Source organism: Carya illinoinensis, chromosome 11, assembly GCF_018687715.1.
Source record: "Carya illinoinensis cultivar Pawnee chromosome 11, C.illinoinensisPawnee_v1, whole genome shotgun sequence".
NCBI classification, from domain to species: domain Eukaryota; kingdom Viridiplantae; phylum Streptophyta; class Magnoliopsida; order Fagales; family Juglandaceae; genus Carya; species Carya illinoinensis.
The window spans coordinates 12,132,880-12,146,173 of record NC_056762.1 but is presented as its reverse complement, the minus strand read 5'-3'; the positions used below and the strand labels follow the sequence as shown (position 1 = coordinate 12,146,173).

Below are 13,294 nucleotides of genomic sequence, written 5' to 3'. Positions count from 1 at the left end.
ATTTTTTTAATTTTTTTAAAATATTTAAATATATTTAAAAAATATGAAAAATAAAAAATAAAAAAGTGAGATTTAATCCGGAAAGCACGCCCAACAATCACTATTGGACGGCACCCTAACAACACCTATTTAAATTTTATCATAATATTTTTTTTAAATTTAATTATTTTTATTGCTAATATATAGCATATCAAAGTTGAAAATATATATATATATATATATATTTTTCTAAACAACAAAGAGGGTTGGTTCTTGAATTTTATCATCCACATGGTTTCTATGATTAATCCTAAAATAAGGAATTTTTGAATACCTTGCTTATAATGAAAGAAATCTACATTAGATCACGTTAAGAAAAAGTGAATGAATTTTAATTTGATACGGTGCATGAATGTAAAAATTTATTTGAAAACAATACTTTTTATTTGAGACATGGTTGCTATGAATTTTAATTTGAGACTGCATGATGTGGTATTAGATAATTATTATTTTTCTTAAAAGAGTGTGTAAAATTTACACATTTTATAATTGTATCTAACATTATTTATATAAAAAAAATTGTACCTAACATTATTCTTTGTTAATACCTGGTAAGATGTTAGGAAGATGATGGTTAAGGTTGTGTTTGAATTATTCCACTACTATTTAATATTTTATTATTATTATTTAATATTTTATTATTATTATTTTTTATTTTTTTCACAACTATTCACCTATTATCTGAGATCACATCATTACCCAATATAGCCTAAATAATGATACAAAACAATTTTTTGTTTTAAGGAAGAGAATTGGATTTTAATATGATGGCAAGAGATTTAGAGAAAAATAAGCTATATTTGAATCAAGCATAAGATAATGATCATTATCATTACTTAAGACTTAAGTACTACAAATACAATGATAAAAAATAACAATGTTTAATGAATATTGTTATTTTAAAATCTCTACATTATACACTACTTATAATTTGATTTATAAAAATTTCAAAACTCAAATTTTACAAATCAAATGTCATCATATAAGTGATATGAATAGTGTACTCTATATAGCGACTTAAGAATAAAATAATTATTCTATTAAATATTCAATTTGATTGAATACTAACACTTATCATAAAACTAATAGAATATATATATATATATATATATTTATATCATATATATATATATCATATTATATTGTAGAGAAATGCCATTCGGTATTATAAATTGTTTTTGGAAAATAATAACTTGCATGGTTTTGCTCCCCCATTTGACTGCTTGTGTACTTTATTTTATTTTTTTAATTATTTTTATTTAATAGTTAAAGAAGTGATTATTAGTAAATTTGTAATTTTTTTAAATATTTAAAGATGTTTAAAAAATGATTGAAAGGAAAAAGAGTGTAATTTGCACCGAAGGCACACCCAACTGGACCAACCCTGACTTTGACTTTATGCTCTAACTTCAAATCCGACTTTATCCTCCGACTTCAATTCTGACTCTGAATCCTATATTGATATTGTACATATGTTATAATATACATTTATCATTAATTATTATAAAATCATATATTAAATACTATAATATAAATAGACTAATGAAAGTTTGGTATATGTAAATATTATAGTATTATTATCATATATAATCAAGTAAAGAAATAAGTTAGACATTAGTATTTAAATAAGTCTAGTATAATAAGTTAATAACACATATACTAATTTACTAAAATATAATAACTTGTAATTAGACACTAAAAAATCTAGTTTATAATTAAGTTAAAAATATGTTAGATATTAGTACAATAACATATAATTAGACACTAAAAATAATATGTAATACTATAGTATGATGACATGTAATTAGATATTATATTATATGTCTAGTATAAAAATAAATTAGATATAAGTATAAAAGTAAATTAACAGTGAATGATTAAATTTTAATTTTTAATTTTTGGAAAAATTGAAAATTGAAAGCTTACAAAAAAATATTTTTTTAAAATGAGCTAAATATGAAGTTAAAAAAAAAAAGTCCAAAATTGAAAGTCTAAATTCAATTTTGATCCGTCGGAGTTGGATCAATATCTACACAAGTCAGAGTCGAAATTCGGATTTGAATTTTGAAAAAGTTAGAGTTGGAGTTAGATTTAGGAGAAGTTGACTCAACTAAATCAGTGCTCATCCCTGCTGCCTGCATACACTACACATTTAGTAAAAGAAAAAAATAAAAAATTGTTTATAATGCGTAACGTTGGAATAATGAGTATAATTTTTTTTTTGCTCTGTCACATGTGTTGATATGAAAAATAAATCTAAGTAATAAATCTATAAAATCACTTAAAAATATAATATATATCAATAAATATGTAAAATCACTTAAAAATATAATATATATCAATAAATATGAAGTTAAATAATAATAAAATTAAAATTTATGATGAAAACAACAACGATGAGAATAAGAAAGAGAGTATGTAAGATAAACACAGACGATAGTTCCAACAAACCAACCTACCTCAGCTGTCTGTATACATAGAGAGAGAGAGAGAGAGAGAGAGAGAGAGAGACGGGGGAAAGTGTAGTTGCATTCTCAGGCATCAGAAGCTCCGCCTCCCCTCCGTTTTTCGCATTTCTATATAATTTTTTATTAAAAATAATTAAACAAAAAATACCCATTTTTGCGCCTGTCTTCGTCGGCCAAAGCCTACTCTCACGAAACTCCAAGAGCCACCATAAAAGGAACCCTCTTTCTTGGGCTTCTCTTTCTCTTCATTAGGGTTTTTGTTCTTCTCATTTCCTTCTTCTGCTTCTTCTAGGAGAGATACTGCGAGCGCCTCTGTTCGGTGCGTATTTCTTCTTTTTCTTTAGTTCAAATGGCCGCCTTTTCTCTCCTCAGATCTCCGGCTCCGGCTCCTCTCATTGAGGCCTCTACCTCCCCATCCGATGGCTTCTCCAAGGTCTGATCGCCCTCCACCAGAATCATTTTCACGTGCTCTCGATTTATTTATTTATTTTTATTTTCGTCGATTCTCGGTCTCGCCTGTTTTGTTCTAGTTCGGAATGTAACGTTTGGTTGCCGAGAAAATCCTGCGTGGTGAAGGATGTATGGATTTTGGATATTATGGCTTCGGAAAAAAATTATTCCTTAAGAAGGAATTCATTCATTAAAAAAAAGAGAAAGAAAGTAAGAGCACAAAAATAACGGATCAGAGCTGGGTTTTTTTTGCTCCATTTATCTATTTACACAAATTTTATACATTAAATTTATCGTTATTGCTGTTGCTATTTATGTTGTTGTTGTTGTCGTCTTCTGAGGAGCTCCGTGCTTTGATTTATGCACCGTATGAGTTTTTTGTTATTATTTTCAGGCATCATGCGTCGGTTTCAATCGTAACCTCAACTCCGGGAAGCTTCAATCCAGCCTTTTCGGTACATCTGTACCCAACGGCTCCTCTTACTCACAGTTGAGTATTCCTATACACATATATTTTTTTATTTTTTTATTTTCTAATTTTATGTTTTTTTGACAACTATATATAAATACACACGCACATATTTGCGACTTTCATGTTCTCATCTTTTGATTGACATTCTAAGTATCGAATTTGTTGTCAGGAAATTTAGAGGAGGAAGCATCCCGGCGGTTAAGGCCACAGCTACTGAAATACCTCCTACAGTTCCTAGTACGAATGCGTATTTCTCATTTTTTATTTCTTACTAAGGTTTCTGCTTTTATTGGTGGCTGGTGCTCACTTTTCCTTTGTTGCGTTATTTTTAGAATCACGGAGCAGTGGTAAGACGAAGATTGGAATCAATGGTATGTTTTCTTACTAGTACAGTTGCGCTCTGTTTTGCTTGTTCTTAGAAAAACAATTCTATTTTTGAATTGTTGCACTTTTCTTTGTGAATTGTTTTTCTTTTGGTATGGACTATATTCATGTGATTTTTTGTAGCTGTAGGACTATGTAGGAATTGATATTCAGATTGATTATTGACTAAATTATTTTTTTAGAGCTGTAGATAATATTTTTGTTGTGAATTATATGTATTGTTCTTAACCCATAGGGGTTGGCCCAAGTGGTAAAGGTCTTGGGCTTGAGGGTATGCTCCCCCTAGATCTAAGGTTCAAATCTCCTTGGGTCCAAACAATCTCTTGGGGCAATCGGATTGTGGATTGTCTCTTTGAATTACCCGAGGTACACTTGTAGGAAACTTCTTGCCGAGGGCCTGTGCACCCCCGGGATTAGTCAGGACATTGTTCCTAGACACCTGCTGCCAATAAAAAAAAATTATTTGTACTGTTCTTGCTTTTAACTGCTGCCAATAAAAAAATATATTTGTACTGTTCTTGCTTTTAAGGTTTGTTCTAATCATGGAAGTTATTAGTGGGTGAAAATGAATGCTTGGGATGCAAAACGGGAAGCTACTTAACAGAATAAGCCATCAAATAGAGGCTTACATTGTATTCTAGGTTTTCACTAACAGTTTCTTTGTTCTGGGTGTCATTGTTATACTATGGGTCTGCTACTAAATAATTATAGAGTGCAGTTGATAATAAGGTCATAAAAGCATTTGCAGATTTTTTGGAATGCAAGTCAGACTTTGCATCTTGTGGATATCCAATGTGATGTTTACTTAATAGGGTTCAATCTGCTTATAAAAAAAAGAAGAAGAAACTAGGGTTCAATCCTCAACTAACGTTAAATTTCCCCTGACTGCATATTATAGCTCAGATGCATTACCTTACTGACTTTTCCCCAACTAGGACTCTCAGAAAATGTGGAAAGTTGGCTGAATTTAGAATATTGGACTTGGGATTTTTTATAACTGTATAAAAAAACTTTGTTTGTCAACCTGTATTACGGTGGCTCTTTGGTTTGATGATACGAACCTAATGGGTATTTACTTGTATTTAGGCTACTTGTGCATATTGTTCTCATTTGAAAAAGCATTTTGTCTTAGGTCATACATTTCGACTAGGGGTGTAGAACTGGATCTGGATATCCAGCCATAACCGGATCTGGGTCTGGTTTTTAAAATCCGGGTGGGTATCCACCCGGATAAGCCCCAAAAAAATCCGGGTGATAACGGGATGTAAACTTGGATATCTGGGTATTACCTTTTTGTAAAAAAAAAAAAAAAAATAGACTTTTCAAAACTTTTAAAGAGTGTTTTTATAGTACTTTTTTTAAAAAATTTGGATGTCTTGTTTAATACCCAGATTTTCTTTAAAAAATATATTAAACACTTTTTAAAAGTTAAAAAAAAAAAAAAATCTTTTTAACAATTCGAAAGCCTTTTTTTCTTTTTATAAGCCTTTATGTTTTTTATTTTTTTTTTATACAAAGTAAATAATAATACATCAACACACACAATGCATGCATACTACATATTACATTGTTGGTTACATCACAATTCAAAACATCAATTTACAAAGAACAAAATAGATAATAATACATCACAACAATATCTAGATGTTATTAATGTTGATCTTCTCCATCCATTAATATTATTGTAGTATGTACGTACCATGCATGCATGATTTTTGTATTAATGTTGATCCTGTCCCTTGCATTCCATGCACAAGGAGTTTTTTGTATCAGGAGAGAGTACGTACGTCATATCTATATATTTGAAAAGAGGATAATTTGATCAAGATAAGTTTATCTGAAATATATAAAGTTCATACTGTTCATTTTTCCCCATTAACCTGGATGATGATCTTATCCCTTTTTTTTTTTTACCTTTAATTAATTGAAACCGATCATCTAATATAGTTAGCTAGTACATCAACTATGTACTTCAACAATATTAATTGAACAATCTCCATAAATTAAACGTGTTCTCTCTTCGTTGAAATCATCCATCTCTAATTAACGCCAAAAGACCTTGCTGGAAGATAAAAAGAAAGAAAGAAAAAAGACATCCTTTCTTTTTCTTTTTGGCTTTTGAATCCAAAAGAGAAGAAAAAAGCTTAAAATAACTCCCTAGTTTTGTAATTAGAATAATATTATTATGGAATGATAATCAAAGCTTAAGTTCGATCGATCCTTATGTGCTCCATACAAACCAAAATAATCTCTTAAGAATATAATTTTTGTATACTATTTTTGTTTTGAGATTTGAAAACATTAAAAATTTGTGTTTTTTTTTTTTTAAAAAAAAAGAAGATCCGGTTACATAACCGGATCCATAACGGGGTCCATACTGGATCCGGTTTGATCGTACCTGCCCGGATTCACCCAGATTTCTGGGTTTTGGACCGGACTAGACTGGAAAAAATCTGGTCCGGTTGTGCACCCCTAATTTCCACCTGTAGTTTTAAAGAGTGATTAAGCAAATTCCTATTGGCTAGTACCTTCAAAGGCCCAGGAAAAAAGGTCCAGAAAGAAAAGATGAAGAATTGCCTAAAAGGGTGACTTATAATACTCCATGTAGTTGTATGGTTTACAATTAGTTCAATATGTTTATCTTTATGCAGTGAAATAGCATGGACCCCCTACATGGAAAACAGTTTCTGATACATTTGAGTGGGGTGAAGGATTGCTTCCCATGTTTTTCTAACATGATGGACGGCTTGCATATCAGGAGTGAGCTTTGGCATTGCCATTATCTAGACTATATACAACTTGGTTTCTTTTTAATAAAAAAGTGCATGGGAGTTTCTCAATTGATGTAGTTTTGGCCTTAAGCTTCTAGGTTCTGTTCAAATATGCATCGATCAGTGGTTGCTCGCATAATTCCTTATTTTCCGTTGCTAAAAATAACTATCATTTTTAGGAAGGGCCACTTGACTTTTCCATTCATAAGCTAGGTGACTTCTTTGCTTACCTACCAGAAAATAAAGTTCATGTTGCATACAGAAGATATTTCATTCTTACTAAGAATGACGGTCTATTCATTATGCTCATCTTACAGGTTTTGGCCGCATTGGAAGGTTGGTATTGCGAATTGCAATCTCCAGGGATGACATTGATGTGGTAGCAGTCAATGATCCTTTTGTTGATGCTAAGTATATGGTATGTACAATTGATCTTTTTCTTGTAAATCACAACTGTAAAGATCCCTTGGAGGATGAATATTGGGCCATTATTGTAGGAATCCAATAATGTAAATAGGTACTCCCTCTGTTTGTTGCTGATTACATGATTATTTACTTGTGTAAACAGTGATCTGCCAGTCACATACTCTGCATTTGGATATAGTGAATGGGGTTCATTAGATATTTTGATTGCACAATCTTCTATTGTATTAATAGTCCAGTTCATGGTTTTGACATCACTTGGGTTCCAGTCCCTCAAATGTCTGTGTAACAATGCCTTTACTATATGGCATCTTCTATTTTTCTTGGGGCTTCCATGTTCTATTATATGCATGTATGAGACAGACACCTATGTTTATTTTTTGATAAGTAAGACAGATGCCTATGTTGGAGCCCCAACTATGGAGTTTGGTCAACAATTTTGAGGTGTTGGCGATTTATTTAAGATCTTTTGAGCTCTGTTATCATGCTCCATTAACTGCTTAAAGGCTCGCACATTGTGTACAGACCTGCGGTATCGTCTTTGATAGGAAATTTTCTTCTGTTGCTAGTATCTCTTCTGTCTGCATATTGATCAATCTTGTGGCTAATCTTGACTTTCTTCACGTTGGATATCAAGAGTGCCTTTCTTCACGTTGATTTGTTTGAGGAAGTCACATTTCAAAAAAAGTATTTGAGGAGGTATATATGGAGCAACGGCTAGGTTTGTTACACAGGAGCAGTGCATTCAAATTGAAAAGTATACAACCATACTATCCTAGGAAGTTCAATAACTATCATTCATCATATGGACATTTTTTCTCGATGTAGTAATGTATGATGGCTTGATCATGCAAGCCTGTCTTGATATAGGGTTTCATTTATGTGTGCGCATTTGATTGCCTGTGTGTTGGTTACAGGGTGGGGGAGTTAAATGATAATTTGTAGCTTGCTTCTTTCATTTTAATAATGAATTTGGTGTAACTTAACTGTTCTTTTGTAGGCGTACATGTTGAAGTACGATTCTACTCATGGAGTTTTCAAGGGAACCATCAATGTCTTGGATGAGTCCACTCTGGAAATTAACGGGAAGAAGATTAAAATTGTAAGCAAAAGGTATTGTCCTTAGCATCTTATCCTCATATTTTATTATTGAAATGACTCGAGGTTTTCCAGTGGCACTTAAGTTGATTGAAAACATCATACCTGCATTTAGTATACTTGCAATGAAAATGTGGACTTACACCTACTGAAGGACTAACTGCTATGATAATTTTTTCTCAGGGAGCCAGCGGAGATTCCTTGGGGTGATTTTGGGGCTGAGTATGTTGTTGAATCCTCTGGGGTTTTCACAACAATTGATAAGGCTTCGGCACACAAGAAGGTTGGTCTAGTTGTTAATTCTTCTGCATAATATATATATATATCTCTGCCCCTAATTGGTTTCTTTGGTCAGAATCACTTTAGTTTTCATGCAACTTAAGCAGAACATTTTCTTGACTTCGGTCTGCAGGGTGGTGCCAGGAAAGTCGTAATATCAGCTCCATCAGCCGATGCACCTATGTTCGTTGTAGGAGTAAATGAGAAGACATACAATCCAAAGATGGACATTGTATCCAATGCAAGTTGCACCACGAATTGTCTTGCTCCTTTGGCAAAGGTCTGTTTCCATCCTTAATGCTTATTTACGTTCTCTTTCTTCTTTTATATTTACTTATAAAAAAATTATTGCTTTTTTGATAAGCTAATGTCTAATTTATTGTCTTTCTTTCACTTTGTTTTTTCAATTCTGTATGATAGGTATCCTTGGTCAATGATATGTAATTTAATCTTATTCTGGCCCTGAGCTACCCATTTTCTTGATTTATCATGTTTTTTATGCTTATGTTTTACAGGTGGTTCATGAGGAGTTTGGTATCCTTGAGGGTTTAATGACAACTGTGCATGCAACCACAGGTCTCTCTCTCTCTCTATCTCTCTCTCTTCTTTTTCTCTCTTTTGTATAGCCCTAGTTGCATTAACGTTTTGATAAGTTTATATTTTTCTCTGCTCAGCAACTCAAAAAACTGTGGATGGTCCTTCAAAGAAGGATTGGCGAGGAGGACGTGGTGCTGGACAAAATATCATTCCTAGTTCAACTGGTGCTGCAAAGGTATGATGGTATCCCTATGTATGAATTTAGAACAACACTTTGGATAAAGCTCTTTATTTTGGTGGGTCTGATGTTAATTTTATGTTTAATATTGCAGGCTGTTGGAAAAGTTCTTCCAGAGCTTAATGGAAAGCTTACTGGAATGGCCTTCCGGGTCCCAACACCGAATGTTTCTGTTGTGGACTTGACTTGTCGACTTGAGAAGAGTGCTTCCTATGAAGATGTCAAGGCAGCTATTAAGTATGTTTTCTCATTTTAGCGATCATGTGTATTCCATCATATTGGCTGATGTATGGGGCTTCCTTGTTATGTTTTGACTTGACATATGACATTGCTTTTGCCTTTTAATTTTCAATGAAGGTATGCCTCAGAGGGGCCACTGAAGGGCATCCTTGGATACACGGATGAGGATGTTGTCTCCAATGATTTTCTTGGTGACCCAAGGTAGATCTCTCTCTCTCTCTCTCTCTCTCTCTCTCTCTCTCTCTCTCTCTCTGTGAATGGTTTATGGTCTTTGACTTCTATATGATGGTCAAAACTATTGGCAAATTGAAAATTTCTAAGACTTGGTCAGTACGTTTTAAACAATTTGTTTGAATGTATATATCGAAAGAACATATAATTAATGTTTTGTGCTGTGTTGGCTTTGTGATTTATGTGGTTTTGTTCTTTACCGAAGTAATGGGATGTTGGACTTTCACCTTTCAATGCCTTCCCTATTTGCATTGCTGTCAAAATGACCTTGAAGTTCGCCAATTTAAATGGGTTGTGATCTCTAGACGTATTTTAACTCAAGTTTCAACGGATTGGTTCCGTTCCAGGTCAAGCATATTTGACGCAAAGGCCGGGATTGGGCTCAGTGCCTCCTTCATGAAGCTTGTGTCATGGTACGACAACGAGTGGGGATACAGGTACAGCTTCTCTTTATTCCTCACCCACCAACGCGCTTACACAAATGCCAACACATTTCTTATAGTTCTCATAAGATGGGGAGTATGACCAATTGTTAAATTTGTTGCTTTTGTTACAGCAACCGAGTGTTGGACCTTATAGAGCACATGGCATTGGTAGCATCTAACAACTAAATACCCATGGGACGGCTGCTGTCGTCAAATGACACTGCTGCTGCGATTTTTTTTGGTTGCGATGAAGTTTGGTTGGAAAGAGTAGGACATCAATCTGATAGATTTGAATGGACTTCACCATCGTGCGAGTCTAGAGGCATTGTTGCATGATGCCCATTTTAAAATAATGAATACTTTCAACTTGTATCGGCGCATTACAGTAATACATAACGTTTGGGCTTTGTGATCTATACTTAAAAAAAGAAGTTTCTACTTTAGTTAAAGAGCTTGGTGTGTCCAAGTGAGGTTTCATTTTTTTCCAATAAAGAAGGAACAAGATAATCCGTTGAAAAGTTGTACCTTGAACAAGATTAAAAAAAAATTCATTCCATTCAATTGATTTCTTAGAATAATAGTAGGAGTTGATCCAAGGAGGATCAAGGACAATGTCATGCTAATAAGGCACGATAGAATCGAGATGGGTATGGTATATAACATTTTCGAACACAATAGAAGATGGTATTTTGAACGTTATGTTCTCAGGGGGCGGGGGTGAGGGCCGTAGGTAAGGGGAAAAAAGGCCCAATTCCTCCCTTAGAATAATAACATAAAATGATTTCCCTAGAAAAATTTTAAAACAACCTTCTTCGAGTAGCCAAAAAATATAAAAAAACCCGAATGACTCTTAGTAATTTTTTTAAAAAAAAAATGATATTTTATATAACTATTTTATAAATCATTTTACGTAAACCAATATATATTTTTTAATTTGAATTTTAGATTTTACAAACTATACTGCATTTAAGAATAGTTGTAAAATATTTTTGTATATATATTATTACTTTATGTACAACTATTGTTGCTTTATGATGCGACAAATTTCAATAATCTTTCAATTAATGATTAGTGATTATTAAAAAAGACCAATCAATGGGTTATTAAATACTAAGATTTGAATTATCTTAAGCCAACAAAAGTATGTGAATAATAGTGAAATAATATATAATTTTCAAATTACCTCAAGTAGAATGGAACTCCCCCAAGTCTATATCTTTGTTCGTCTTATAGACCAAATTAAATTGTTGTGATTGCATCTCTAAGTAACTTAAGAAGCTACTAGAGTCTCTCTAACATGATTCTTCACTTCCAAGATCGAGAGTTTAAGATGGCTGCTCTAGCAAATTGTGGAGAGAGAAGATATGCTTTTGTTTGTATGTTCACTACCTTAAATGCACGCAAGATTCATATTTTAAGAGTCTCTTGATGGGATGATTAATTATCCTCCCTAGAAGTTAATTAATTATTTGTGGTGAGGAATTAATTAACTGCTTGTAACTTTTCCATCCATATGAACATTATATGGGTCATGGGGTAGCCCATTTACTAGCATCTCCCACTTGTCTACAATGGGTGACATGCCCATTAACAAATCTCCTCCCGACCTCTCAACCAATTACCCCTCATATAGAAAATGAAGCACACGAGAAGGCAAATAATATGAGTACCATATTAAGTCACCATCTTACTTACATAGTACATCACTCATATCATATTGTCCATGCCCCAAACTATTTGATCTTCACTAGGTCAAGGGTACTTAATCCCCCACAACTTTATAACTCAAAACAAAATTTGACCTCATGTTATATAATATACTCATGATTATATTGAGTCAAAATGACAAAATCGCCTGGGCTATGAGTAATAAAAAAAAAACCCTGGTTGTAGTCCCCAAACTAGGACTGCATATGCATTTCATTTCATCTCAATGAAACGAATCCCTCCCCCTTCCCCTTCCCGCTTCCCCCTTCACCCATCTCTAAAGATTTCTTCCCCCTTCCTCCTTCGAAACTAAGAACTTTTTATATATGTATCCAATTATCTAGTACCAATTGTTAATCTTAACCATGTTTGAATGTAGAAAAGTAAATAAAAATTTTGAGAATCTTTAAAAAAATGTATTGAAATTGTAGTTTTGTGATAATAATGCATGGATCCCATTAAAGATAAATTGAATGAGGACTACTAGATTGACTAGTTGGGTTTAGAATTAGCAAGATTAAAAAAAATATATATTAAAAAGCAAGAGATTTTATAACAGAGAGCATGTGGTTTGGGGCCACACACACACACACACAAAACAAGATATCAAGTTTTTCAAAGTTGGTTTTGACGAGATCCGCCATTGAAACAAAACTTAAAGATTTTCTTGGAAGACAATATCATTTACAATAAATTGTTTCTACAGGTAGAAATAATAAAATATAGAGATTGAAGATAGAGAAACATGAAATGAACGATTAAAGCACAGAGAATGAAGATAGAGATCGTGTGGAGACGACGCTGAATAGGGGTAGGAGAAAATGAAAATAGGGGCTAAGGGCATTTGTGTAAATTGATAAAAATTTATTGGTGTTCCGGTAATTGTACTTCATTTGTACGCATGCAGTCCCCATTCGGGACTATACCTAGATGCCCTCTAATTAAATAACAAGTAAGAACTTTAATAATCTTCTCTAGACACTTATGTCAATTCAATTATACTTGACTGCTTTTCTAGACATACTCTACTAGACCGTATGATTCATGACCTTGAGATAACATGCTAAAATAATGACATCAAGTTTTCATCTCATGACATAGTTCCAAGTTCAAGGGCACAAAAATATATTATCTATTGATCCATTAGGGCTCACATAATGACAGGGTAAGAACCCATCCAATCACTCCCTCATATGGTCATCTATTGCACGTGTAATATGAAATGTAAGTTACAGTGGAACTTCCACTCAATTGATCTTGCGACATTCAAACACTGTAAGAATCTTATTCTAGTTGCCATAATGGTGTCCTAACTTGAGTTTTTTTTAGCAGAATCACTCATTTAGCGCATGCCTAAGATATCTTGCATCACAATTTAATCGGACTTCATGAAATTGTGCAAACACTTCATTTATGACTCTTGTAAGTCTTACCTTAGCTAAGCTAAGGCAACATTATTTAACTTTACCTTGAATGCTCGCAAAGCATCAAGTTGTTTATTTGCTTGCTTTTCAATTGCCAAAATAATCTAT

At 33.0% G+C, this 13,294-nt stretch overlaps 1 protein-coding gene across 2 annotated transcripts; it reads left to right on the top strand.

The window, feature by feature from the left end:
* The first annotated feature begins 2,533 nt into the window (after nucleotides 1-2,533).
* On the top strand, nucleotides 2,534-10,486 carry LOC122281990 (glyceraldehyde-3-phosphate dehydrogenase GAPCP2, chloroplastic-like). 2 transcript variants are annotated; one of them, XM_043093891.1, is made up of 14 exons: nucleotides 2,534-2,940; nucleotides 3,352-3,446; nucleotides 3,599-3,666; nucleotides 3,762-3,800; nucleotides 6,902-7,002; nucleotides 8,008-8,120; nucleotides 8,289-8,388; nucleotides 8,518-8,664; nucleotides 8,900-8,960; nucleotides 9,059-9,156; nucleotides 9,254-9,396; nucleotides 9,517-9,595; nucleotides 9,973-10,067; nucleotides 10,187-10,486. In XM_043093891.1, the coding sequence occupies exons 1-14, from the start codon at nucleotides 2,857-2,859 to the stop codon at nucleotides 10,239-10,241; spliced, it is 1,278 nt and encodes a 425-aa protein (XP_042949825.1). In that variant the 5' UTR covers nucleotides 2,534-2,856; the 3' UTR covers nucleotides 10,242-10,486. The 2 variants fall into 2 exon arrangements, with proteins under 2 accessions (XP_042949825.1, XP_042949823.1); XM_043093889.1 differs by having other exon boundaries at nucleotides 9,517-9,600; nucleotides 9,978-10,067.
* Nucleotides 10,487-13,294: the final 2,808 nt, after the last annotated feature.